This window comes from Moschus berezovskii, chromosome 1 (genome assembly GCF_049115385.1).
Source record: "Moschus berezovskii isolate FMDL1 chromosome 1, NW_MosBer_1.0, whole genome shotgun sequence".
NCBI lineage: Eukaryota > Metazoa > Chordata > Mammalia > Artiodactyla > Moschidae > Moschus > Moschus berezovskii.
In genome coordinates, this window is record NC_142460.1 from 66397410 (window position 1) to 66422685 (window position 25276).

The window sequence follows — 25276 nt, forward strand, 5'->3', positions numbered from 1 at the left end:
AATACTAAAGAGTCACAAAGTTAAGAGAGTAGATTATATAATTCAACTCAGTAAAAATTACTGAATCCTCACTAGTTACCACGGACTTTGATGATATTGAGGCTATAAACATTAATAAAGCCAAGTTTCTCTTGTGGAAGTGTTCCCTATGTCAGAGAGATAAATAAAACAATATGAGAGGCACTTATATAATGTATGTGAACACAGACAAAAAAATAGAATCATTTTTCCTGGAGGAGAGAAGGAATCAATAAAAATTAAAAAGAAGGGGTTGTGAGAAAGGTGATCTGGTTTATACACCAAAAATAGAAGCAAAATTGCTCTGTATTTACTTGTTCCTTCTGCACTGACACCTGGGTCGGGAAGATCCCCTGGAGAAGGAAATGTCAACCTATTCCACTACTTTTGCCTGGAAAATCCCATGGACCAAGGAGCCTTGTAGTCTACAGTCCACAGGGTTGCAAAGAGTCAGACACGACTGAGCAACCTCACTTTTACTTTTCACTATGCTGACATAAAGGGATCAATCAAAAATCAAACTTTATTTTTGGAAAATAAGTACTTTCCAAAACTTTTTCTCGACTGTGTGTTCAGTTAACTTGTCTTCTATGGAAAACCAGTAGCATGAAATCAAAGATGAATATATCTTTTAATGATGATCAAGTTACCTAGGAAGCTGCAGCCATTCAGAACACTGAAGCTGGCGTAACAACAGAAATGTATTTTAGGAACAAAATTCCGAGCAATTGAAATGTACATCTACTGAAAGGCAAAGCACCTGAATTAGTTTGTGTTGGATATCCTAAAGCTTTTGTTAAACTTGCTGAGAATTACTGACCTCTTTCTAGGACACCTCCTAGAAGGTAGCTCCACTCCAGGCTCCACATAAAAATAAGATCTCACTATGCTGTTTATGGATTTAGTTTCCTGCTGCTGCTGCTGCTAAGTCACTTCAGTCGTGTCCGACTCTGTGTGACCCCATATACGGCAGCCCACCAGGCTGCCCTGTCCCTGGGATTCTCCAGGCAAGAACACTGGAGGTTGCCATTTCCTTCTCCAGTGTGTGAAAGTGAAAAGTGAAAGTGAAGTCACTCAGTCGTGTCCGACCCTTAGCGACCCCACGGACTGCAGTCTACCAGGCCTCCATCCATGGGATTTTCTAGGCAAGAGTACTGGAATGACTTGCCATTGCCTTCTCTTTAGTTTCCTAAACAGCCTCATTTTGCCTATTGCATATCTTAATCCTCATGCCATTCATTCACCAGAAGCCCCTGATTAATCTACCCAAATTAGCTGTATGGCTAATAGTCATTAGCTTAATGACTATGAATTAAAACAGGGAAAGGAAAATATGAACTATCTGGAAATAAAGCTAAACCACCATTCATATTAGTATGGTTTCTGTCTGATGCAGCCTAGAGAGTGCTAAGAACCATATATATATTGGGAATTTCGTTTCATGAGAATATACTGGAAAAGAAACTAAAACTATACAAGGACTTAATGGTTATACAACTTACCATTGATAAGCTGAAGGGAGTCAGGATCTGGATTCAAAGAAGAGCTCCCCAGCAAAAAATTCTGGTGCAGTGTCTCAGCAATATAATCTCTGAAGTTACTAATTGTATAAACAGCAGTGGGCTTATCATCCAATTCTACAAGACCATGGTTTTCCACCTTGTTGGAATGTAGGCTAATTAGGTCCCAGGTGGTATTGCTGATAGCCTCCCCATTGAAGGTAACTGCATAGTGAACATCTATGCCACTGTGGATGACAAGAGAAACAGATTAGGTCCTGCCAAGGAAACACAAAGAAAGAAACTCTGACGCCATGGAGGGCAAACATTAGACCTAGAGGGAGAGTCACAAAAGGCAAGGATTCCATCACCATTCTCTGTAGACTCTGGATGGCAACATTTAGCCATCCCCTTCTCCTTCCAGAAAACAGAGGTTATAGCTCTAGGAACATGAAGGCCACAGAGTCAGCCTGCATAATACCTGAGCATCTTCTTCCCCATGTTTTCACCCCTTCAAAAACAACTGTTTCTTTTCACGCTCAGTCAGCTTCCTTCTTTCCCTATTAGGGTTTCTCCTCCCTGATTAAAAAAACCAAACCAAACTTTCTAACTCCACCCAACAATGGGAAATCCTCTTGTATCTCATTACTGTTCCTGGATGATTTAAGTACTCCACAACGGGGAGTGAAACAGTAAAGCAGCTTAATGACTATGAACTGAAACAGTTATCTATTGTGAAAGGAAAATATGAACTATTTGGAAATAAAGCTAATTGATGACTTGTGCCTTTTTTAAAAATATCATGCTAGAATATCTTCTAATATGACAGCTATCTAAGTCTCTTATTTGATAGCCCAGACAATTTACAGTCCCATAAAGTTTAATAGTGAATTGTAAAAAACCGACTAAGAAGTGATGGCTTTTTGGCCTAGTAGGAACGATAACTCCAAAGTTTATGACTTTACTTGCCTGTAGGACATTTAGCAAATTAGTTATTAATTTGTTAGTTGTATCTAATTTGGCGGGGCTTCCCTGGTGGCTCAGTGGTAAAGAATCTGCCTGCCAATGTAAAAGACACGGGTTTGATCCCTAGGTTGAGAATATCCTCTGGAGAAGGAAATGGCTACTCACTCTAGTATTCTTGCCTGAGAAATACATAGATAGAGGAGCCTGGCGGGCTACAGTCCATGGGGTCAAAAACAGCTGGATACAACTTAGTGACTAAATAGCAACAACATCTAACTTAGCAATCCTTTCCCAATTAACTATATATATAGTTATATATATATAGTTTCAAATGCTCTAGAAACTAGCTCTCATTTTTCTGCTGGCTCCCTCATTAATGAGTTGAATAAAAGTTTGACAAGTGTTAATAAATAACTTTGTCTGGGAATGGGGCCTTTTCACTATCTTTCCACAGGCAAACAAAGAGATGATTTCTTGGAATAAAGGATAAAGTGAAAATAAAAAAGTAGGAGTTGATGTCATTTGACCTTTTCTTAAATAATCATTTTAAAGAAACATCAGAATATAAGATTTTTAAACCAATAGAACTACACCTTATAGACCAACCCAGACTTATCTAACAGTTAAAAACTAACATTTCTGTAAGTGCTTACAATGACAGGTTATTTCCCAGGCTTTGTCTGATTTAATACTCATAACAAACATGGAATTTTCAGACTATTGTTAAGAAACTAAGCTTTAAAGAAGTTAAAAGACTTGACTAAAATTTCACAATATATAAATAGGTCAAGTCAAGATTCAAACACAGATTTGCCTGACTCTGGCACCAGCATTCTGAATGACTACACTACACTCAGGAACTTGAAACTATTAACAAAAAAAAAAAGTCATCATGAGAACAGCTTTGCTGTACTCATCACCCTCACTCCCAGCCAGTCTGTGAGACACAGCCATCAGAAACAATACCCAACAAGCACACCAAGATCCTCCAGAGGAAAGGAGAACACCACCCTCTCAAAGATGAAACACTGAAGGCAGACGTGCATGAAATAATCTGCCACCTTCAGACATTCTGTAGGAACAAAATGATGCCCAAACCAAAGTGAAAGTGAAGTTGCTCAGTCGTATCCGACTCTTTGCAATGCCATGGACCGTAGCCTACCAGGCTCCTCTGTTCTTGGGGTTCTCCAGGCAAGAGTACTGGAGTGGGTTGCCATTTCCTTCTCCAGGGGATCTTCCCAACCCAGGGATCAAACCCAGGTCTCCTGCACTGTAGGCAGATGCTTCACTCTCTGAGCCACCAGGGAAGCCCTGTCCAAACCAAAGCACTCAAATAAATTAAGCATTTCCTCTTCTGAGCTCACTTATATATTCCTTGATTATAGACTGTGCTGTTTCGTAAAAAAGATTTTGTTTATAGTGAATGCCTTGCAGTCTGTCCTTGAGTTTCTATCTCCAACGTCTGACTTGGCACCTGGCATTCAATGCCTATTAAATTAACAGAAATCCATACTTGCCTGAATATAGAGAGAAAACTCCAGCCTTAATTAAGGTATTCACATATCTTTAGAATAAAAAAATGTCAGGATAACGAGAGGGGTCTCACGGAGTCTAGAAAAAGGGCTACTTAACTAATTTATCTTACTGTGAGTGAAAAGCCTGCGACAGTGCATTGTAGCTTCCTTGTACCACAGAACCCTAGATTGGAGATAGTTACAATAGGCTAGCATGACTTTGATACGGGCCATTAGGATCACCCAACTTCCCTTCTCTGATCTCAAGCTGGCAAAAGGAACTTTCGATCATAATTCCCTACAGATTGTCCTATGGGGAAAGAATGCATGAGCTAAGCCAATGTAATAATTAGTCAGCTGGTAGATACATTTCTTACTTTAAATAGATCGATCAGCATCCTAGAGAATGCACTGTAGTTTGTAATTTGGTAAGCATAAATTGGTCTTAAGAGACCTCTTCGTCCTGCGAACGCTGGCAGCTCTGGACTTGCCCTGGGTCTACAGGGGATGTCATGAAGGTGTTACCCCTTGCCTACCACAGAAGCAGTGAGGCACAATGTTCCTGTCCCACTCTGAGTATCATCAATAAGGTTTTCCTCCCCAACCTGATAAGCTGTCACTTCCAATGGTGTGGTTTAGGGAACCTTACAGTGGTAACTGAGCATCTCAACACTTGGATGCCTTGCTGAGAGATGAGATATCTGCTTGTCGTCTATAAATTCCCTCAACCCCTTAATTTTTCATGTCAGAACATGTTGATTCATCAGTAACTCCTGATCTCCTTTTGTAAAGAAATAAATTCAGTAAAATATGGTGGGAAAAAAAAAATGATGGCCCCAATGTGAAACTGAACAGTAAGAGGGACACCTACTGGTCAGAATTCACCACACCACGTATGTCCTAAACATCTTTCACAATGCCTGGCTCCTAGTAGTTCAATAAATATTTTTGAAAATAATGAAAAAACAAATGGTTAGTTTTATTCACTAATGTAGGCAGATAGAAATATTGACTTTGTGACACTTAAATGATAGTACGTGATATTCTTGACTTAATTGGAAGGGTGTTCAGTCTCTAAATATGCAGGTGGAGCAGTGGTAAAGAAGCTGCCTGCCGATGCAGGAGATGTAAGTTTGATCCCAGGGTCAGGAAAAGCCATTGGAGTAGGAAATGGCAACCCACTCCAGTATTCATGACTGGAAATTTTCATGGACAGAGGGGCCTGGCAGGCTACAGTCCATGGGGTTGCAAAGAGTCAAATGAAACTGAGTACACACATTTTTCACCCTAAAGAGAATGCATATTAACCTCATACATTTCTGTCTTCTGAATAATCATTTTAGGGACACTGCTTCACAGGCAGAACATAACTCTGTGAGGACTGCATGCTCTTTCCAAGCTCTGCAGGATGGCACATGCCTGCATCTCCAGAAAGGCCAGCTTCTCCCTGGGATCTATGCCCAACCTAGTAACACGTTAACATGATTCAAGGCAGGAACCAGGGATAAGGGGGAAAAATGGAGGAGAGGAAATGGCTGTACCAGTTAGCACTCCAGTTGTTTCCTGGACTCAACAGAAAATCAGACAAGGAGAGTCAAGCTTTTACTGAGAGCCCATCATGTGCTTTGCATGACTTTTAAACATCATAGGGAGACGATCAAGAGAAATGTTTCTGGATCAAGAAATCTGTGCAAATCAGGCAGTCTGGGTTAGATTAGTGGGCTTACTCTTTACTGGCAAAATATAATTTTTCTCCCAGTGTTTTCCTTGGACATCTAAAAATAACACTTCTAATATAATCTACCTTGTCTGGTAAAGATATATTCATTAAAGAAGATAAAATGCCTCAAAGAGATACTTCAAGTCATTACCAAGTTTCTGTCCTAGAAAGAGAAATCAAAGAAATGCTTGAGGAATCAGAAAATCATCTATTCTCAGATTCCAGAACTTCAGCGTGACCCAGAACAGATTTAGTTCTGGCACAGTAAATGCAATACAGAGACATCTCAGGATGAAGAGCAGAATAAAAATAAGCCAAAAGAACAAGGAAGTACATAAGATGCAGGATGCACACTGGGGACAAAACATTATTTCACTGAAGAAAGCTGTGCTGCCTTTCTGCACTCAGCAACATCAAATTAACCAACCATCACTACAGCATCACCTTTCATCTTCTAAACTACACTGGAACAATTGCTATATAGAGGAGAGCATCTCTGATTGCCATTTCCAAAGACATCAAGCATGTGGAGGGGAAATTTATTCCTCACTTCAAATGTCCTCATTGGCTGTCTGACATGTGCAAGTTTTAAACAGAAAGAAGAATATTATAATATCTCATGACGATCAATCAAACCAGAGGTATTTCAGGAAGCTCAGATATCTCTTCTTCTCTCACTCTTCTATTAGGAAGAAAGTGCGTACAAGGACTGGAGTTGAATTTCTGAAGTGTGGACACCAGGCAGATATTTTGTTGATTCACTTCAAATGGGTCCTACTAACTTAAAATAACGTGTGCAACTTGAAAGAGGTGCAAAGCAAACAGAAAACCTCATGTGTATATAAATACTTATGTAGGGTGAGAGGTTATACGTATATTACATAGATTATTTAGAACTGTGGTGTTGGAGAAGACTCTTGAGAGTCCCTTATACTGCAAGGAGATCCAACCAGTCCATTCTAAAGGAGATCAATCCTGGATGTTCATTGGAGGGACTGATGCTAAAGCTGAAACTCCAATACTTTGGCCACCTCATGAGACGAGTTGACTCACTGGAAAAGACTCTGATGCTGGGAAAGGTTGGGGGCGGGAGGAGAAGGGGACGACGGAGAATGAGATGGCTGGATGGCATCACCGATTCTGTGGACATGAGTTTGAGTGAACTCCGGGAGTTGGTGATGGACAGGGAGGCCTGGCGTGCTGTGATTCATGGGGTCGCGGAGAGTCGGACACGACTGAGCGACTGAACTGAACTGAACTGATACATTCACTCATATGCAACACATTCACTCATACACAGCTCAAAATCAAAGTATACCAAAAGTTATGACTAAACCCCACCAACTTGTTAATATCCTACAATACTGAACAGTTTTGGAAACTGTACTTAGGTTAACAATGCTATCATACAATCGAATGGCTTCATATTGAATTCTTGTCTGTGTCCCATAGAAAATTCAGCACTCAGAAACTGAACACCATTCTTTGACCAGAGGGTTCACATAAGAATTCAGTTATGTTTTAACAGTCTAGTCTTCCCAGTTCAGTTCAGTACAGTTGCTCAGTTGTGTCCGACTCTTTGCAACCCCATGGACTGCATGCAGCACGCCAGGCCTCTCTGTCCATCACCAACTCCCAGAGTTTACTCAAACTCATGTCCACTGAGTTAGTGATGCCATCCAAACATCTCATCCTCTGTTGTCACCATCTCCTCCCACCTTCAATCTTTCCCAGCATCAGGGTCTTTTCCAATGAGTCAGTTAGTTCTTTGTATCAGGTAGCCAAAGTATTGGAGTTTCAGCTTCAACATCAGTCCTTCCAATGAATATCCAGGACTGACTTCCTTCAAGATGGACTGGCTGGATCTCCTTGCAGTCCAAGGGACTCTCAAGAGGCTTCTCCAACAATACAGTTCAAAAGCATCAATTCTTCAGTGCTCAACTTTCTTTATAGTCCAACTCTCACATCCATACATGACTACAGGAAAAACCATAGCTTTGACTAGACCTTTGCTGGCAAAGTAATGTCTCTGCTTTTTAATATGCTGCCTAGGTTGGTCATAACTTTTCTTCCAAGAAGCAAGCATCTGAATTTCATGGCTGCAGTCGCCATCTGCAGTGATTTTAGAGCCCCCAAAAATAAAGACTGTCGCTGTTTCCCCATCTATTTGCTATGAAGTGAACCGAACTGAACTGAACTGATGGAACCAGATGCCATGATCTTTGTGTTCTGAATGTTGAGCTTTAAGCCAACTTTTTCACTCTCCTCTTTCACTTTCATCAAGAGGCTCTTTAGTTCCTCTTCACTTTCTGCCATAAGGGTGGTGTCATCTGCGTATCTGAGCCATCTTGATTCCAGCTTGTGCTTCCTCCAGCCCAGCGTTTCTCATGATGTACTCTGCATATAAGTTCAATAAGCAGGGTGACAATATACAGCCTTGACGTACTCCTTTCCCAATTTGGAACCACTCTGTTGTTCCATGTCTGGTTCTAACTGTTGCTTCTTGCCTTGAATACAGATTTCTCAAGAGGCAGGTCAGTGGTCTGGTATTCCCGTTTATTGAAGAATATTCCAAAGTTTGTTGTGATCCACAGTCAAAAGCTTTGGCGTAGTCAATAAAGCAGATGTTTTTCTGGAACTCTCTTGCTTTTTCCATGATCCAGCAGATGTTGGCAATTTGATCTCTGGTTCCTCTGCCTTTTCTAAAACCTGCTTGAACATCTGGGAGTTCACGGTTCACATACTGTTGAAGCCTGGCTTGGAGAATTTTGAGCATGACTTTGCTAGCGTGTGAGATGTGTGTAATTGTGTGGGAGTTTGAGCATTCCTTGGCATGCTTTTCTTTGGGACTGGAAAGAAAACTGACCTTTTCCAGTCCTGTGGCCCCTGCTGAGTTTTCCAAATTTGGTGGCATATTGAGTGCAGCACTTTCACAGCATCATCTTTTAGGATACTTAGTAAATACTTGCTAAAATAATATAAACAAAAATGAGGAAGTCGGAAAGCCCTTTGCAAATATAAGATATTATATTTATATCTTATATGCGGTGATGGTTTAATTACTAAGTTGTATCCAACTCTTTGCAACCATATGGACTGCAGCCCACCAGGCTCCTCTGTCCATGGGATTTCCCAGGAAAGAATACTGGAGTGGAATGCCATTCTCTTCTCCAAGGAATCTTCTTTTTTTTTTTATTAATTAATTAATTTATTTTTTAAATTTTTTATTGGAGGCTAATTATTTTACAATATTATATTGGTTGGTTTTGCCATACATTGACATGAATCCGCCCTGGGTATACATGAGTTCCCCCTCCTGAACCTCCCTCCCCAAGGAATCTTCTTGACCAAGGGATCAAATCTGTCTCCTGCATTGCAGGCAGATTCTTCACGAACTGAGATACCAGGGAAGCCTCTGATCTTATATAAATGAAGGCAAAATGACATGGATTGACCAGGAGGTATTACACTGAGTGAAATAAATCAGACAGAGAGAGATAAATACTCTGTGTTATCACTTATATGTGGAATCTAAAAAATTAAATAAACAAATGAACAAAACAGAAACAGACTCACAGATATATAGAACAAACTAGGTTACTGGTAGGAAGAGGAAAGGGGGGAGGGGCAAGATAGGAGTACAGGATTAAGAGATACAAATTACTATGTATAAAATAAGGTACAAGGATATACTGTACAGCACAGAGAATACAGATAATATTTCATAATAAGTTCAAATGGAATAAAATCTATAAAACACCAAATCACTATGTTCCACATCTGAAGCTAATACTGTAAATTAACTCGCTTCAATAAAAAAATTAAAATATTTTTTAAAAAATTAAATGAAGAAATGTCATTTTATCTCTAAACATCCCTATGCTTAGCCTATGAATTTGCTTCATATATTCTATATTATGATTGTTTATCTTTCAAGAGAAAGTAAATTTTAAACAAACGAATTCAAAGACAAAAAGACAAGCAACTTTCACAAAGGGGACCGACTATGCTTTTAGGATTGTGCTTCTAAGAAACTCCAGAGAGCAGCTGTTTTCACAAATGAACTGTGATAGAAATCAGCTTTCTTCTTTTCATTTACCACTTAAAATGACACTTGGTTATATTACTCAAAGACAACAGTATACTTGAAAGTGCTTTATGAATGCCAATTTTTATACTAATTTTAATTAAGCATAACTTAGTATTTTAAAGTATTTGACAAAGGCTAATTATACAGCACAGGGAATATAGGCAATATTTTATAATAACTAAGAATGCAGTGTAAGCATAACCTTTAAATATCATGAATCACTACGTAGTATACCTGAAACATATATAGTATTATAAACCAACTATACCTCAAAAAAATAAAAGTTTTAAAATAAAAATTAAGAGATTAAAAAATACAACTAATTGTCAGTCAGCAGTCTATGATAGAAGTCTGTAAACTGCAGCCTATGAGCTAACTGCAGCCCACTGTCCATGAGTTAATGGATTTTATATTTTTAAATGGTTGAAAAAACTCAAAATAACAATATTTAGTGACATGTGAATACCATAAATGAAAATTATATTTCAGGATCTATAAATAAGTTTTATTGGACCACAGCCACACTCATTCGTTTTCAATGTATCACTTACACTACTTCCAAGTGAATAGAAATGACAGAGCTTATGTAGTGTGAAAAAGTATAAAATATTTAACATATGACTCTTAACAAATAATGTTTGCCAAATGATCTGTATGAAATTGGACAGTGATACTGGAAGTAATAAAAGAACTGAGCCATGTTTCCTTGGACCTAGGGCTACCATATTTTCTAAACTACTTCCTAATTAGGTCAACAGTACAGAAAGTGTCAAACTGTACCCTACCTGCCATTATCCTTAGGGGACCTGAAAATAAAAATGGAAAATGTTAAGCAGAGTTTAAGCAAGTTATAATTGTCATATAATTAATCAAAGCACAAGCTCTTAATGTATTTCCTCTGAAATGTTTCTTCAAATGAAAATGCTTGTATAGTACTGCTGCTGCTGCTGCTGCTAAGTCACTTCACTAGATAATGACAAATACCTGTACAATGAAGGAAGAAAGCAAAGGTGGCGAAAGTATTCTATATTAAAATCTATAGTCTTTACTGTCTTTAAACTTCTTAAAAATACTTTTAAACAATTAATATATGGTTATCACTTTATAAAAAAACTTCATTCAGTAGATGAGCAGAGAACTCCAGTTGTTGGCATTAACATAATTGGTAACATTTTTAGGGGGATACAATGTTAAATGTTATATGTTATGTATACAATGTTACAACACCAATGTTCAGTTCAGTCAGTTCAGTCACTCAGTCCTGTCTGACTCGCCGCGACCCCATGAATCACAGCACACCAGGCCTCCCTGTCCAACACCAACTCCCGGAGTTCACTCAAACGCATGTCCATAGAGTCAGTGATGCCATCCAGCCATCTCATTCTCTGTTGTCCCCTTCTCCTCCCGCCCCCAATCCCTCCCAGCATCAGTTTTTTCCAGTGAGTCAACTTGTCGCATGAGGTGGCCAAAGTATTGGAGTTTCAGTTTTAGCATCAGTGTTAAGTGGTATTAAAATGAATGAAAAGAAAATCAGATAACCATATGGTAAGATTCCAAGGAGTTGGGAAAGGTCCAAATCGACTAAACTATAGGATATTGCATAGTCTTTAATATTTATTTATTGATTTTCTGTATCAGACACTTAAAAGGAGTTTCCAAATGCCAAGAACTATGCTATGCATTTTATAAAAATTAATTCTTTTAATCTTCATGAAAATTCATTAAGGATCATGTATACCCCCATTTACAGGTAAAGAAACTGAGGAACAAAAACACTAAATAATTTACCCAAAGTATTTCAAAAGTATTTTTAAATAAAGCACAATTCATATAAATTGTATATATTATCTTTTTTTATATAAATGAGAAGTTAAAGCTTGTTAATTTACCCAAAACCATCCAAGCAGAAGTGCCAAAGGCAGGATTTAAACCTAGGCAAGTTGATCCCAAAGGTCATGTTGTCTTTCATATGCTGTCAAATGAGAGAGGACTTCAAAAGCCTCAGTTTCTCATGTGAGCTTTAGTCACAACTGGAGACAGTATTCCTGCAAAGTGCTATGGCTGAACTGGGGAGACAGGTCATGGTATGAGAGGAGATGGAGGGTCAGCTTACCATACTTGCCCTTACCCCTGCATCAATAACTAGCTGAGTTCCTTAGATAAAGTACATACATTTCCTGTGCTCTGGTTTCCTTACCAGAAAAAAAAATGAGGACAACAGTAACTATCTCACAATATGGCTGTTGGGATTAAATGAGTTAATATGGATAGAAAGCCTGGCATACTATAAATGCTATGTAAGTGCTTGCTATTATTTCTGGAAAACTCAGAATTTGTGACAAGACTAAGCCAAAGTTAAGACGTCAGTTCAGTTCAGTTCAGTCGCTCAGTCGTGTCCGACTCTCCGTGACCCCATGAATCACAGCACGCCAGGCCTCCCTGTCCATCACCAACTCCCAGAGTTCACTCAAACTCATGTCCACAGAGTCGGTAATGCCATCCAGCCATCTCATTCTCTGTCATCCCCTTCTCCTCCCGCCCCCAACCTTTCCTAGCATCAGAGTCTTTTCCAGTGAGTCAACTCATCGCATGAGTTGGCCAAAGTATTGCAGTTTCAGCTTTAGCATCAGTCCTTCCAATGAACACCCAGGACTGATCTCCTTTAGAATGGACTGGTTGGATCTCCTTGCAGTACAAGGGACTCTCTAGAGTCTTCTCCAACACCACAGTTCAAAAGCATCAATTCTTCGGCGATCAGCTTTCTTCACAGTCCAACTCTCACATCCATACACGACCACGGGAAAAACCATAGTCTTGACTAGACGGACCTTTGTTGGCAAAGTAATGTCTCTGCTTTTTAATATACTATCAAGGTTGGTCATAACTTTCCTTCCAAGGAGTAAGTGTCTAGACACTGTCAATTAAGCCCGTGCTCCCTGCATCTAATAGCTGGGCCACAGTCACCATGCACATGCTCCAAAGTTTCAGAGGGCTCAGTCTAGCCCTGGATGCTAAGAGCCAGAGATATAAAGATAGCCACTTTGTTTCAAAATCCCTCTTCTGCTCTCTGACCTTGGGCTAATACTGCATCCTTCTAAACCTACTTCTCTTCAAAATAAGTATTAATAGCAATATTTTTGCCAAAAGGGGTGAAGATTATGTGAACTCAGGAATGTAAAGTGGTCAGTACAAAGTATTCACTCAATAAAATGTGCACAAGTATGATGCTGCAGGTCTTAGGCAGGGAAGCAATGTCCTAAAAAGAGGTGTCTGATTTAGCCAGAATTGCTATGCTGATAAACACATCCCCTCCAGAATGACTATACATCAAGACACCAAAGGGACCTCACTGGAGCACTGATGAGCCTGTAGGAGCACACTAGATCACATCTAACCTTACTCCAGGCTCCCCTCAGTGCCAAACAAAAACATATAACTTCTCAGCAGCAAGCAGGAGACATGAATTCCTAGGTTCTTACCCTGGCCCAACTTCAGATCTAGCATATCTCCTTGAAAGTATTATTTTGCCTTTTTTAACTCAGTTTCCTCATTTGAAAAACCAGCACTAGGAATAAGAATTTAACAAAAGAACACCAAATTAAAGAATGCACGTCATTTTTTAATCACTGTTGTTAAAAGAGTATATACAATAAACACAAAAGAATAATCCATTTGAAATAAAGATTGCTACAAAACGTATGCATTTTAAAAGTCTATTTACCTAAAGTCAAGTACACGAATGTCCTTGTAGCCTGGTAACCCGGTAAATGCATTTGCCACCTGTCAAAAATAAAAAATTTGTAACTATGTAGAAATGTAAAAAAGCACACACAAAAATGTTTTTAAGAATATAATATAAAGTGAACTGTTTATAAAATTAGAAACTTGCACACATAGATGGATATACGTGGATTAGAAAGCTAAGAAATTTCTAATTGTTACAGTGTTAGAAAATGGTTTTTTACCACAACCCTGCCACATTTTTTTAAATTTTGTTTTTTAAGGTTTTAATATTAATTTTTTCCAAATTACAAAAAATATACTTTTATTGGCAAAACACTATCTTTTCCCTTATGTGATGAAATGTGAAAAAAAGGACTAGTTTCAAAAGAAACTGTAATAACATTTAAAAATGTAATTGTATGGATTAGAAATCTGGCCACAGCACACACACTGACACATAGTCAGGTGTTCGTTTCCTGTAAGTGTAAAATGTCTGGTGGCATCTGTTTCCTGTTCCTATGATACAAAGGAACACAGCCAACATAAGAAAGAAATCTGCACACTTGGGCTTAGGCTTTGTTGACTGGTGGTCACGGAGGAGGTTATAAAGCAGTGACTGGTCAAAATATCAATTTATGAGCATCACAACTGCAGAAACCAGTTTTATCACCAAGTTTCTAAAATCAGGCTACATAAACCAGTATGAGCTTAGTGACTAAAGCAGGGGAAAGTGATAGATTGGACTAAATACCACAAAATATGTGGTTTTATACAAATACACATTTAACAAAATCGAACATTTTACCCACAACTATGGGGCCAACACTAGAACAAGAGAAGTTATTAGTGGACTTTGGGGCTACTTGCCAGCAAATCTGGAAAACTCAGCAGGGGCCACAGGACTGGAAAAGGTCAGCTTTTATTCCAATCCCAAAGAAAGACAATACTAAAGAATGCTCAAACTACTGCACAGTTGTACTCATCTCACATGCTAGCAAAGTAATCCTCAAAATTCTCCAAGCCAGGCTTCACAGTTCACAGTTCATGTACTGTGAACTTCCAGATGCTCAAGCTGGATTTAGAAAAGGCAGAGGAACGAGAGATCAAATTGCCAACATCCACTGGATCATTGAAAACGCAAGAGCGTTCCAGAAAAACATTTGCTTTTGCTTTATTGACTATGCCAAAGCCTGTGACTATGTGGATCACAACAAACTGGAAAATTCTTAGAGAGGTGGGAATACCAGACCACCTGACCTTCCTCCTGAGAAATCTGTACGCAGGTCAGGAAGCAACAGTTAGGACTGGATATGGAACAACAGACTGGTTCCAAATCAGGAAAGGAGTACGCCAAGGCTGTATATTGTCACCCTGCTTATTTAACTTATATGTAGAGTACATCATGAGAAACCCTGGGCTGGATGAAGCACAAGCTGGAATCAAGACTGCTGGGAGAAATATCAATAACCTCAGATATGCAGATGACACCACCATTATGGCAGAAAGCAAGGAGGAACTAAAGAGTCTCTTGATGAAAGTGAAAGAGGAGAGTGAAAAAGCTGGTTTAAAACGAAGATCATGGCATCTGGTCCCATCACTTCACGGCAAACAGATGGGGAAACAATGGAAACAGTGACAGACTTTATCTTCCTGGGCTCCAAAATTCCTCATGAAATTCAAAGACACTTGCTTCTTGGAAGAAAAGTTATGACCAACCTAGGCAGCATAATAAAAAGCAGAGACATTACTTTGCCAACAAAGGTCCTAGGTCTAGTCAAAGCTATGGTTTTTCCAGTAATCATGTATGGGTGTGAGAGTTGGACTATAAAGAAAGTTGAGTGCAGAAGAATTGATGCTTTTGAACTGTGGTGTTGGAGAAGACTCTTGAGAGTCTCTTGGACTGCAAGGAGATCCAACCAGTCCATCCTAAAGGAAATCAGTCCTGAATATTCATTGGAAGGACTGATGCTGAAGCTGAAACTCCAATACTTTGGCTACCTGAAGTGAAGAACAGACTCACTAGAAAATAACCTGATGCTGGGAAAGACTGAAGGTGAGAGGAGAAGGGGACGACAGAGGATGAGATGGTTGGATGGCATCACCGACTCAATGAACATGAGTTTCAGTAAACTCCGGGAGTTGGTGATGGACAGGGAGGCCTGATGTGCTGCAGTCCATGGGGTCACAAAGAGTTGGACACGACTGAGCAACTGAACTGAACTGAACTGGAGCTATCTCTGGGCATCTGCTTTTAAAACCAAGTTCTCATAAAATCAGGAGAATAAGATTTTGTTTTAAATCTTCGTTCACCAAAAATCTTTCTGCCTTGTGGATAAAGAATCCAAACTCGTGAAGCTTTTTGACTACAATAATTCACCTTGTTTTATTCTGAGAGAAAATAGGGAAGTGCTAATTCTTCAAGAATGGCAGTGGGGATAAAATCCACAGGACCAGGAATGCAAAGATTGAGGGTTAGTCTTGGCTATTTTTCACTGGCAGAGTGGCCAGGCTCAAGTCTTCTTTCATAGTACTTAATGCTTCAATGCCCACTAAGCACATCAGTTCTTAAGATTAAGATGAGCATAGCTAAAAGTACTCCACTAGCTGCAAAATGCAGTGTTATTGCATGTTATTATTAATACTAAACCCATCGTGCTCCTTGGAAGAAAAACTATTACAAACCTAGACAACATATTAAAACGCAGAGACACCACTTTGCCAACAAAGGTCTGTATACTCAAAGCTATGGTTTTTCCAGTAGTCATGTACAGATGTGAGAAGTGGACCACAAAGAAGGCTGAGCACCAAAGAATTGATGCTCTCAAATTGTGGTGCTGAAGAGGACTCTTGAGAGTTCCCTGGGCTGCAAGGAGATCAAACCAGTCTATCCTAAAGGAAATCAGTCCTGAATATTCATCGGAAGGACTGATGCTGAAGCTGAATCTCTAATACTCTGGCCACCTGATGTAAAGAGCTGACTCACTGGAAAAGACCCTGATGCTAAGAAAGATTGAAGGCACCCTAACAGGGTGGCAGCGGATGAGATGACGTGATGGCATCAATGACTCAATGGACATGAATTTGAGCAAACTCTGGGAGATAGTGAAGGGCAGAGGAACTTGGGTCGGACATGATTTAGTGACTAAACAACAACAAACCCATCTCATCTAGGGCTTTGACATTTTTTGACTTTAAACACGTTTTCTAATTCATCACACCCAGTTAGCTACTACATAGGTGCCCAGCTGTAAGAAGTCATTCCACTTTATTAGCAACGAGATTAATAACAGGTACAATTTACTGAGTGACTGCTATGTGCCTAGTGCTTTGAAATATTACTTCTAATCCTTGCAACAATCGCAAGAGATACATAGTTTCCCCATTATGCAATTGAGGAAACTGAGACTGAGATATCAACTAATTTGCGCAGGATCATCCATTTGGTGAGTGACTGAATCAGAATTCATTCAATCATTGGTCTTTCTAACACTGAAGCCCATACTCTTCTCACTGAATCACACGCCTCATTCTCTTTCCTTTGATAAATATGATTTCATAACTGGGACCAGGACTGGGAGAACTGAGGCTCACCACAGCTTCTCACCTGAATTAAAATGAAGGGGACTCAGGGCTTCCCTAGTGGCTCAGTGGTAAAGACTCCACCTGCCAATAAAGGAGACATGGATTCGATCACTGATCCGGGAAGATCTCACATGCCATGGAGCAATGAGCCCAGGCACCACCACCAGAGCCTGCCTTCTGAAGCCCAGAAGCCACAACTACTGAGCCCACGGGCTGCAACAACTGAAGCCCACAGACTAGAGCCCATGCTCTGCAACAAGATAAGCCACTGCAGTAAGAAGCCCGCACAACACAGTTAGAGAGTAGCACCTGCTCACTACAACTAGAGAGGTCTGTGCAGCAACGAAGACCCAGCACAGCCAAAAATAAATATATAAATAAAATCATAAAAACTAATTGAAGGGGACTCTGTATGATATAAAGGAAAGAACAGTTTCAAAGGAAGGAGGAGACCTTATTTTCCCTTCCACTCCTAGAAGCTAAAATGACCATGAACAAGTTAATTGCCCTGATGGGTTTCATCTATAAAATGGAACTGATTATCCACCTGGCTGCTGTAAGCAAACCGACACACAACAGCCTGCAGAACACAAAGCACTATGCAAGGACACCGTGCTGATTCTGTGGCTGTTGTCAGGTATCCACGCTCCAAAGCCTATCACAATGACCTTTCCCTCTCTGATGTCACTCTTGGTGGCACCCCAAGTTTATCTTCCTCAGCTCATTAAAAAAAAAAAAAAGTAACAGCTCCTGAATCTCAATCCACCCCAGCAGGCTTTCTTTCTCCCTGTGTATCTTCCAGTATTACCTGAAAAAATAATACTGAAAGAACAATTCCCATGACTGTGTCCTGAAAGGAGAGAACTTGAGGGTCTCCTTCAGTTTGCAGTATATGTGGAGACAGGACCTTTCAGAGACATGACCCTGACCCTGCAGCTCCACACAGGGAAGTGGCTATTGGTAGACATTTCATTCCATGTAAAAGGACACGTATGCAGAAACAGGCCAGAGAAGGAACTGATCCTTCATCACCCTCAAATCACTTTGAGCCAACAGCTACCTACCTCATAAAGTCCCTGCTGGAAATGTTTTTCAGAGTGTTTATAAGACCTTCTCTAAAATATGCAGCCATTTAGCACAACTGTTTATCCAAACATGGAGGTTTATTAAAGGCTCCTTAATCCAACAGCAGAGAGAACCAAAGAGCTGATCCAAGACACTGTCTGATGCCAAGTGACCACTGGCCTGGCTGACATTTCTTACACATACCATATAGCCTCATAAATTGGCCACACAGCTAGGAAAATTGATTGTCTAGCCCACACTCCCTGTGTCTGATGGCTGCAATGATGCTGCTTGGCTGAGAGATGCATATTTTTCTTTCTCATCTAGACACAATGTCGAGAGAAGGAAATTAGTCCAAGGTAATGGAATAAAAAAACTTGGCCACAGAGAACTCCATCAAGAGGGATGGAAAAGAAATAAACAGGAGGACTAATGTACCCTCTCACTTGACAGAGAGACAGGAGATGGGCCCTTGGTATCTTGAAAAAAATCTCAACTTCAAGTCCCTAGATAGAATTCTTACAGAAAGTAAAGTTGTGAGATGGTCTAATGCACAATTCTGTAAAGAAACCCCCTTTTAAAAATACTTCTAACCAAGGAACAGAAATAAGAGGACAATTTACTTTTCACTGGATGTCCTTTTGTCCCTTGAGCTTGGGGCTTCATACTACCTATGCATTAACTATTCAAAAATTTTCACCTTTAAAAAAGAATAACAAATACAAAATTAAAAGAAATTTATCGTTCCCTGAAGAAAAATAACACACTACATATAGTATCTCAAAGAAGCTCATTTCTCTAAATATTGTCAAGTAAAAACCATGCCACAGAACACATTCTTCCTTGGCTGTGTGGCCAAAGCTGGAAAAAGCATTTATTTGCTTGCAAGTGGCAAATGGATACGAAACTTTGTTTCAATGAAATAGTTCATCTTTTGGTGAAATTTTCACAGAGCTTTCTAAAGAAATGGCTAAATCACTACTCACCAAATCAAACAGATGGAAAGCTTAAGTCCTAAACCTACCTTTTACCAGTGTTAACATGGGAAATTTACAACTCCAGCAAACTATCTTGTATACAAAAAAAATAAAAAATTAAAACATATCCCCAAAATCACCCACCTCTGAAATAAAGTCTTCTACAAGGCGCTGGTGGTGAAAGCTGGAGGGATCCTGTAGTTCTTCATTGTACTGTTCCCCCAAAAGGTGGATACTGAATTCTGCAACCTGCTCAGTGGCTGTTTTTGTAGATTCTTCTATCACATTTTCAATTTCATTGCTAATCTGGATTTTTAGCAAAAGAACAATAAATGTCAATGTTCACTCATTCAGTCAACAAATATCTACTGATAACCTATGATATGCCAGACACTCTGCCAACTTCTGATGATGACTATTTATATAATATTTGACTTTGAAACTAACTGGTAGATTTTGAGACAGGTTATTATTAAAATTACTAAAATTACTGTGTATTTGTGCATTCCTTTGAATACACAGTGATTGTGGTCACTGGTTCAGGGAACAAGAAAATTTTCCACAGATAACCACCAAAGTTCACCACCTGTGAGTTAGTAGAAAAAGCTGAAGTTACACATTGCTAATTATTGGAGAAATGCAAATTAAAACCACAATGATATATCACCTCACACTTGTCAGAATGGATATCATCAAGAAGTCTACAAATAAAAATGCTGGAGAGGATGTGGAGAAAAGGGAATCTTCATTCACTGGTAGGAATGTCAATTAGTGCAGCCACTATGGAAAATAGTATAGACATTCCTTTAATATAACTGCCTGAAAATAGCCCTGAAAAAAGTCATTAAAAAAAAGTGAAAGTCGCTCAGTCATGTCCAACTCTTTGCGACCCCATGGACTACACAGTCCATGGAAATCTCCAGGCCAGATTACTGGAGTGCGTAGCCATTCCCTTCTCTGGGGGATCTTCCGAACCGAGGGATTGAACCCAGGTCTCCCATATTGCAGGAGTATTCTTTACCAGCTGAGCCATCAGGGAAGCCCAAGAATACTGGAGTGGATAGCCTATCCTTTCTCCAGTGGATCTTCCCTACCCAGGAACAGAACCAGCGTCTCCTGCATTGCAGGTGGACTCTATCAGCTGAGCTACCAAGGAAGCCCAATAAAACTCAAATATATTTCCCTACAAATTCCCACTGATCCCAGTTCTGAAACCTGGATGTATATAAAAACTTTAGGCCCCAGAGAAACCTTCAAATAAGGATAGGCACCTATCACCTTCCCTGACTTTTCACTAGTTCCTTTTCTCTAAACACTTCTTGGGCTCTTAATGTCTTCCTTAGAGTATGATACACAAAAGTGAGGTCTGATAATTGAAATATGGTACAACTATCACTTTCCTGATAGCAGATTCTAATTACTGCTAATGTAACCTAAAAGTACTCTTGCTTTACTAGTTTTTCCTCATGCTGCTGAGTCATATTGAAACTAATAAAAACCTTTAGCCTTAAGGAATTTTGTACAAGACTTTGCATTCTTCAATATTAAATTTTCTCTCACTAAATTTAAATAAAAACTTCCATTTTCAGTATTACTATAAAAGAAATATCCTTCGTAACCTTGCTGCAATACAATGCCTAAAATGCTGACTAAACTTTTTAATGATTTTAATGCATACCTGGTTTGCAAGAAAATAAATCAGAAGTCAAAAGAGATACGCTAGAAAAATCCAGAGAGGTGATTCAGTAATCTATGCATATACAGTGTATCTAGCAATCTCTTGTGACCTAGGCTTTAGTTTCAAACACTACAAGGGATAGGATATAAAGTGCCAGGTGTATACGTGTTGAAAAGTCAGATCAAAGAGGCCTACGTAGACAGTTTGAACAACAAATTAGACTAAGTTGAAGGAGGGGTAAGTGAACTGGAAGACATTTCTGAATGCAATATAGAGGGACAAAGAAATGAAAGTTAAGAAAGAGTGGTTAACAGACAAAAGGTATAAAATGAGGTAGTTAGACATATACCCAATCATATGAGACAACACCTGAGAATTTTCTCTATATACATTTTTGTGAAATTGCAGTATCCTCAATACTGTATTATATGCTACTATATTGTACTTGTAGTGATGCTTCCTAAGGCCTGCCATCACTGCAAGTGACTTGAAGTGCGAAGTCAAGTAGGCCTTAGGAAGCATCACTACAAGCAAAGCTAGTGGAGGGGATGGAATTCCAGCAGAGCTATTTCAAATCCTAAAAGATGATGCTGTGAAAGTACTGCACTCAATATGTTAGCAAATTTGGAAAATTCAGCAGTGGCCAGAGGACTGGAAAAGATCAGTTTTCACTCCAATCCCAAAGAAGAGCAATGCCAAAGAATGCTCAAAATATCACATAATTGCACTCATTTCTCATGCTAGCAACGTAATGCTCAAAATTCTCCAAGCTAGGCTTTGAGAGTACATGAACAAAGAACTTCCAGATGTTCAAGCTGGATTCAGAAAAGGCAGAGGAACCAGAGATCAAATTGCCAACATTGGTTGGATGATAGAAAAAGCAAGAGAATTCCAGAAAAACATCGACTTCTGCTTCATTAACTACACCAAAGCCTTTGACTATGTGGACCACAAAAAACTGGAAAATTCTTAAAGAGATGTGAATACCAGACTACCTTACCTGTCTCCTAAGAAACTTGTATGCAGGTCAAGAAGCAACAGTTAGAACCGTACTGGTTCAAGATTGGGAAAGGAGTATGTCAAGGCTGTATATTGTCACCCTGCTTATTTAATCTCATGAGTACATCATGAGAAATGCCAGGCTGGATGAAGCACAAGCTGGAGTCAAGATTGCCAGGAGAAATATCAACAACCTCAGATATGCAGATGATACCACCCTTACGGCAGAATGTGAAAAGGAATTAAAGAGCCTCTTAATGAAGGTTAAAGAGGAGAAAAAGCTAGGTTAAAACTCAACACTCGAAAAACAAAGGTCATGGCCTCCAGGCCCATCACTTCATGGCAAATAGATGAGGAAACAATGAACAGTGAGAGACTTTATTTTCTTGGTCTCTAAAATCACTGCAGATAGTGACTTGCAACCATGAAAAAGATGCTCCTTGGAAGAAAAGCTATGACAAATCTAGATAGTGTATTAAAAAGCAGAGACATTACTCTGCTAACAAGTGTCTGTCTAGTCAGAGCTATGGTTTTTCCAGTAGTCATGTATGGACTGTGAGAGTTGGACCTTATGGAGGCTGAATACCAAAGAATTGATGCTTTTAAACTGTGGTGTTAGAAAAGATTCTTGAGAGTCCCTTGGACTGCAAGGAGATCAACCAGTCCATCCTAAAGGAAATCAGTCCTGAATATTCATTGGAGGGACAGATGCTGAGGCTGAAACTCTAATACCTTGGCCACCTGATGCAAAGAGCCGACTCACTGGAAAATAACCTGAGGCTGGGAAAGATTAAAGGCAGGAGGAGAAGAGGATGAGATGGTTGGATGGTATCCCCGACTCAATGGACATGAGTTTGAGAAGCTCTGGGAGATGGCGAAGGACAGGGAAGCCTGGCGTGCTGCAGTCCATGGTGGGTCACAAAGAGTCAGACACAACTGAGCAACTGAACCGAACTGATGTACATTGTTTTTTATAGACAGAATGCTACTGTACATTCAACAGACTACAGTAGAGGTAAACATAACTTCTATATTCACGAGGAAACCAAAATGCTCATGTGACTTGCTTTATTGCAATATTCACTTTATTATGGCCATCTGGAACTGAACCCACAATATCTGAGATATGCCAGAAGTTATACTACATTACAGTATATTTACAGTAGTACACCATATAGTATTTGGGAGTCTTACAAAAATGGGTATAGGAGTGTGTTTATGCTTATATACTCTCGCTTTGGATTTATTGTACTACCTTAACATGAGGTTTTTAGTCTATTATAAATTTGAGAAATTCAGTCATTATCTCTCATCATTACATAAATACAGAGAGGGAGAGAGAGAGTAGTATCTTAACAGTAGGAGAAAAAATAGATTACCTACAAAGGAATAAGAACTGAATTGTTAGTTGAGTTCTTAACAGTAACAATAAAAGTTAGAAGATAGTGAAATAAAATCTTGACAAAAAAAAACCCCAAAAAACCTTCCATCTAGAAATTTATACAGATTATAAGTATCTTTCTGGAATAAGGGGATAATAAGGAAATCTTTAGGTGACCAAAATCTGAGATTGAACCAGTGAGAGATTCTCACTAAAGTAATACCAGAAGCACATATTTCAGAAGGGAAATTATTCCAAAAGAGAGGTCTAAAATGTAAAAAAGAATTTTAAGAAACTAAAACAGTACAAACCTGGGTAAATGTAAAAAACTTTAACTACATAAAATAAAAATGATGCAGTCAAATTTGTAAGATTAAAAAGAGAGAACTAAAGGAGAGAAAGAAAGAACAAAAACACTGAAAATAACATATAAAACAATAGGGTAATCACTTGAATTATTTTAATGTTCTAATGTTCCTTCAGACTCAGGATAAGGATAAAGATTCTGAAAAACTTAAACTTTGCTAGATTAAAGACACATGATAACATACAGGGTAAATACTAACAAAATAGGAATAAAGTATATAATTTCTAAAACAGTATCTGAAAAATGTACTAGGGAAAAAACTGAGCTGTAAAACTGTACATTAGGCTTCACTCTGAACTAATCATGTATGCTTGTACTGTCTTGTCTTCCTACTGGTTCTACAAATTACCTTCAAATTACTCTCTCTGTTAAGAAATATTCCAACTGATTACACATAATCTCTTCATTTCCATTACAGTGAATTTTATCTCATTTTGTAAAAGTTTCCAGACCTGCACCATAACATTGAGTGTCAAGTTCAGAACGACAGTATCACTTTTTATTCAAATATTTATCAAATGCCAATATTTTCTAGTACCATCTAATTTGGACACAGTTTTACTGAATACTAAAGGTACTGTATTGATACAAGGATCCCAAACTGGCTCCAGCCTTGTTCAGTTACAGGGAAGGTGGTGGACAGAGTGGGGTGACATGACTTGACTTCACAGCTGGTAAGAGAAGGTGTAAGGTAACAAATTGTACCTTTCTAGTGAATATGTTCAATCAAAGTTTGCTCTGTATTAAGGAATCTGTGATTTATGCATATTTAATAAAATTTCTAATGAAATATTTCCATCTTCTTAGAAGCATTTACTTTTCAAAAAATTTGGGATGTGATAGCCAACTTAACGCTTCTTAGTGGACAGATTTCTATTAGTAATGATGCATTTAAAAAATAGTACTTTTTTAAACTACATAAAATCTATATTCTTTCCCTCTGAAGAAGAGAAGACTAAGTCCTGATTTATTAAGAGACAGAGAACACAGGCAAAAACCCTCAAAATAAATTATGCACACAGCCCACAGAAGACAGCGGGCTTACCGTGACAGTTCCCCAGGCTCCAAGTCATTTAATTTACAATTCAAATCTATTCTTTGCCAAAAGCAGACTTATTGGGCTCTCCAAGGAATCTCAGATTCTTTTTAATGTACTGGTTTTAGAATCTACATTTCCATAAAGAGAACCACCTTAAGTTTTGTGTTGTCTGGCAATGAACAATAAATCTCTCTAAATCCCTGTTCTCCATGTTAGAAACTAAATAATAAAACAGAACATCACTCACACTGTCTTCTGGCCTCTCCAAGCTGCTCTCTGAGATACCTTCATAGGAGGTCACCCCTGGATATGGAACACTGAGACCAGCATCTATAAAGAAAAATAAAAACATGTGTATGAATTCAGTCCATGACTAAATCATAATGTCTATCAGGAAACAATAAACTGATTTAGATGCCTTTCATATAAGTCATTTGCTTTTTCATCTGCAAAATCCTGTGCATTTTAACCTCAAGACACATGAATTTCCTCAGCACAAGAAATAAATATGACTCATTCAACAAGCATTTACTGATACCTACTATATGTCAGGCTCTATGCAAGCCTCCAGGGATACAAAGTCTCCACCTTTAAGGAGTTATCTAATAAAACTAACTTGTAAAACTCTCAGAGAGGAGAAGTGGCTGAAGGTTGGAAT

At 38.9% G+C, this 25276-nt stretch overlaps 1 protein-coding gene across 1 annotated transcript in view; it reads right to left on the reverse strand.

Moving 5' to 3' along the window:
• IMPG2 (interphotoreceptor matrix proteoglycan 2) overlaps nucleotides 1-25276 on the reverse strand; it is an 82608-nt gene that overhangs the window by 33812 nt on the left and 23520 nt on the right. Inside the window, exons 6-10 of the mRNA XM_088836658.1 lie at nucleotides 24866-24948; nucleotides 19299-19460; nucleotides 13529-13587; nucleotides 10593-10613; nucleotides 1521-1765 (exon numbers count right to left, since the gene is read on the reverse strand). Coding sequence (XP_088692784.1) covers nucleotides 1521-1765; nucleotides 10593-10613; nucleotides 13529-13587; nucleotides 19299-19460; nucleotides 24866-24948 — 570 coding nt within the window. The remainder of the gene's footprint in view (nucleotides 1-1520; nucleotides 1766-10592; nucleotides 10614-13528; nucleotides 13588-19298; nucleotides 19461-24865; nucleotides 24949-25276) is intronic.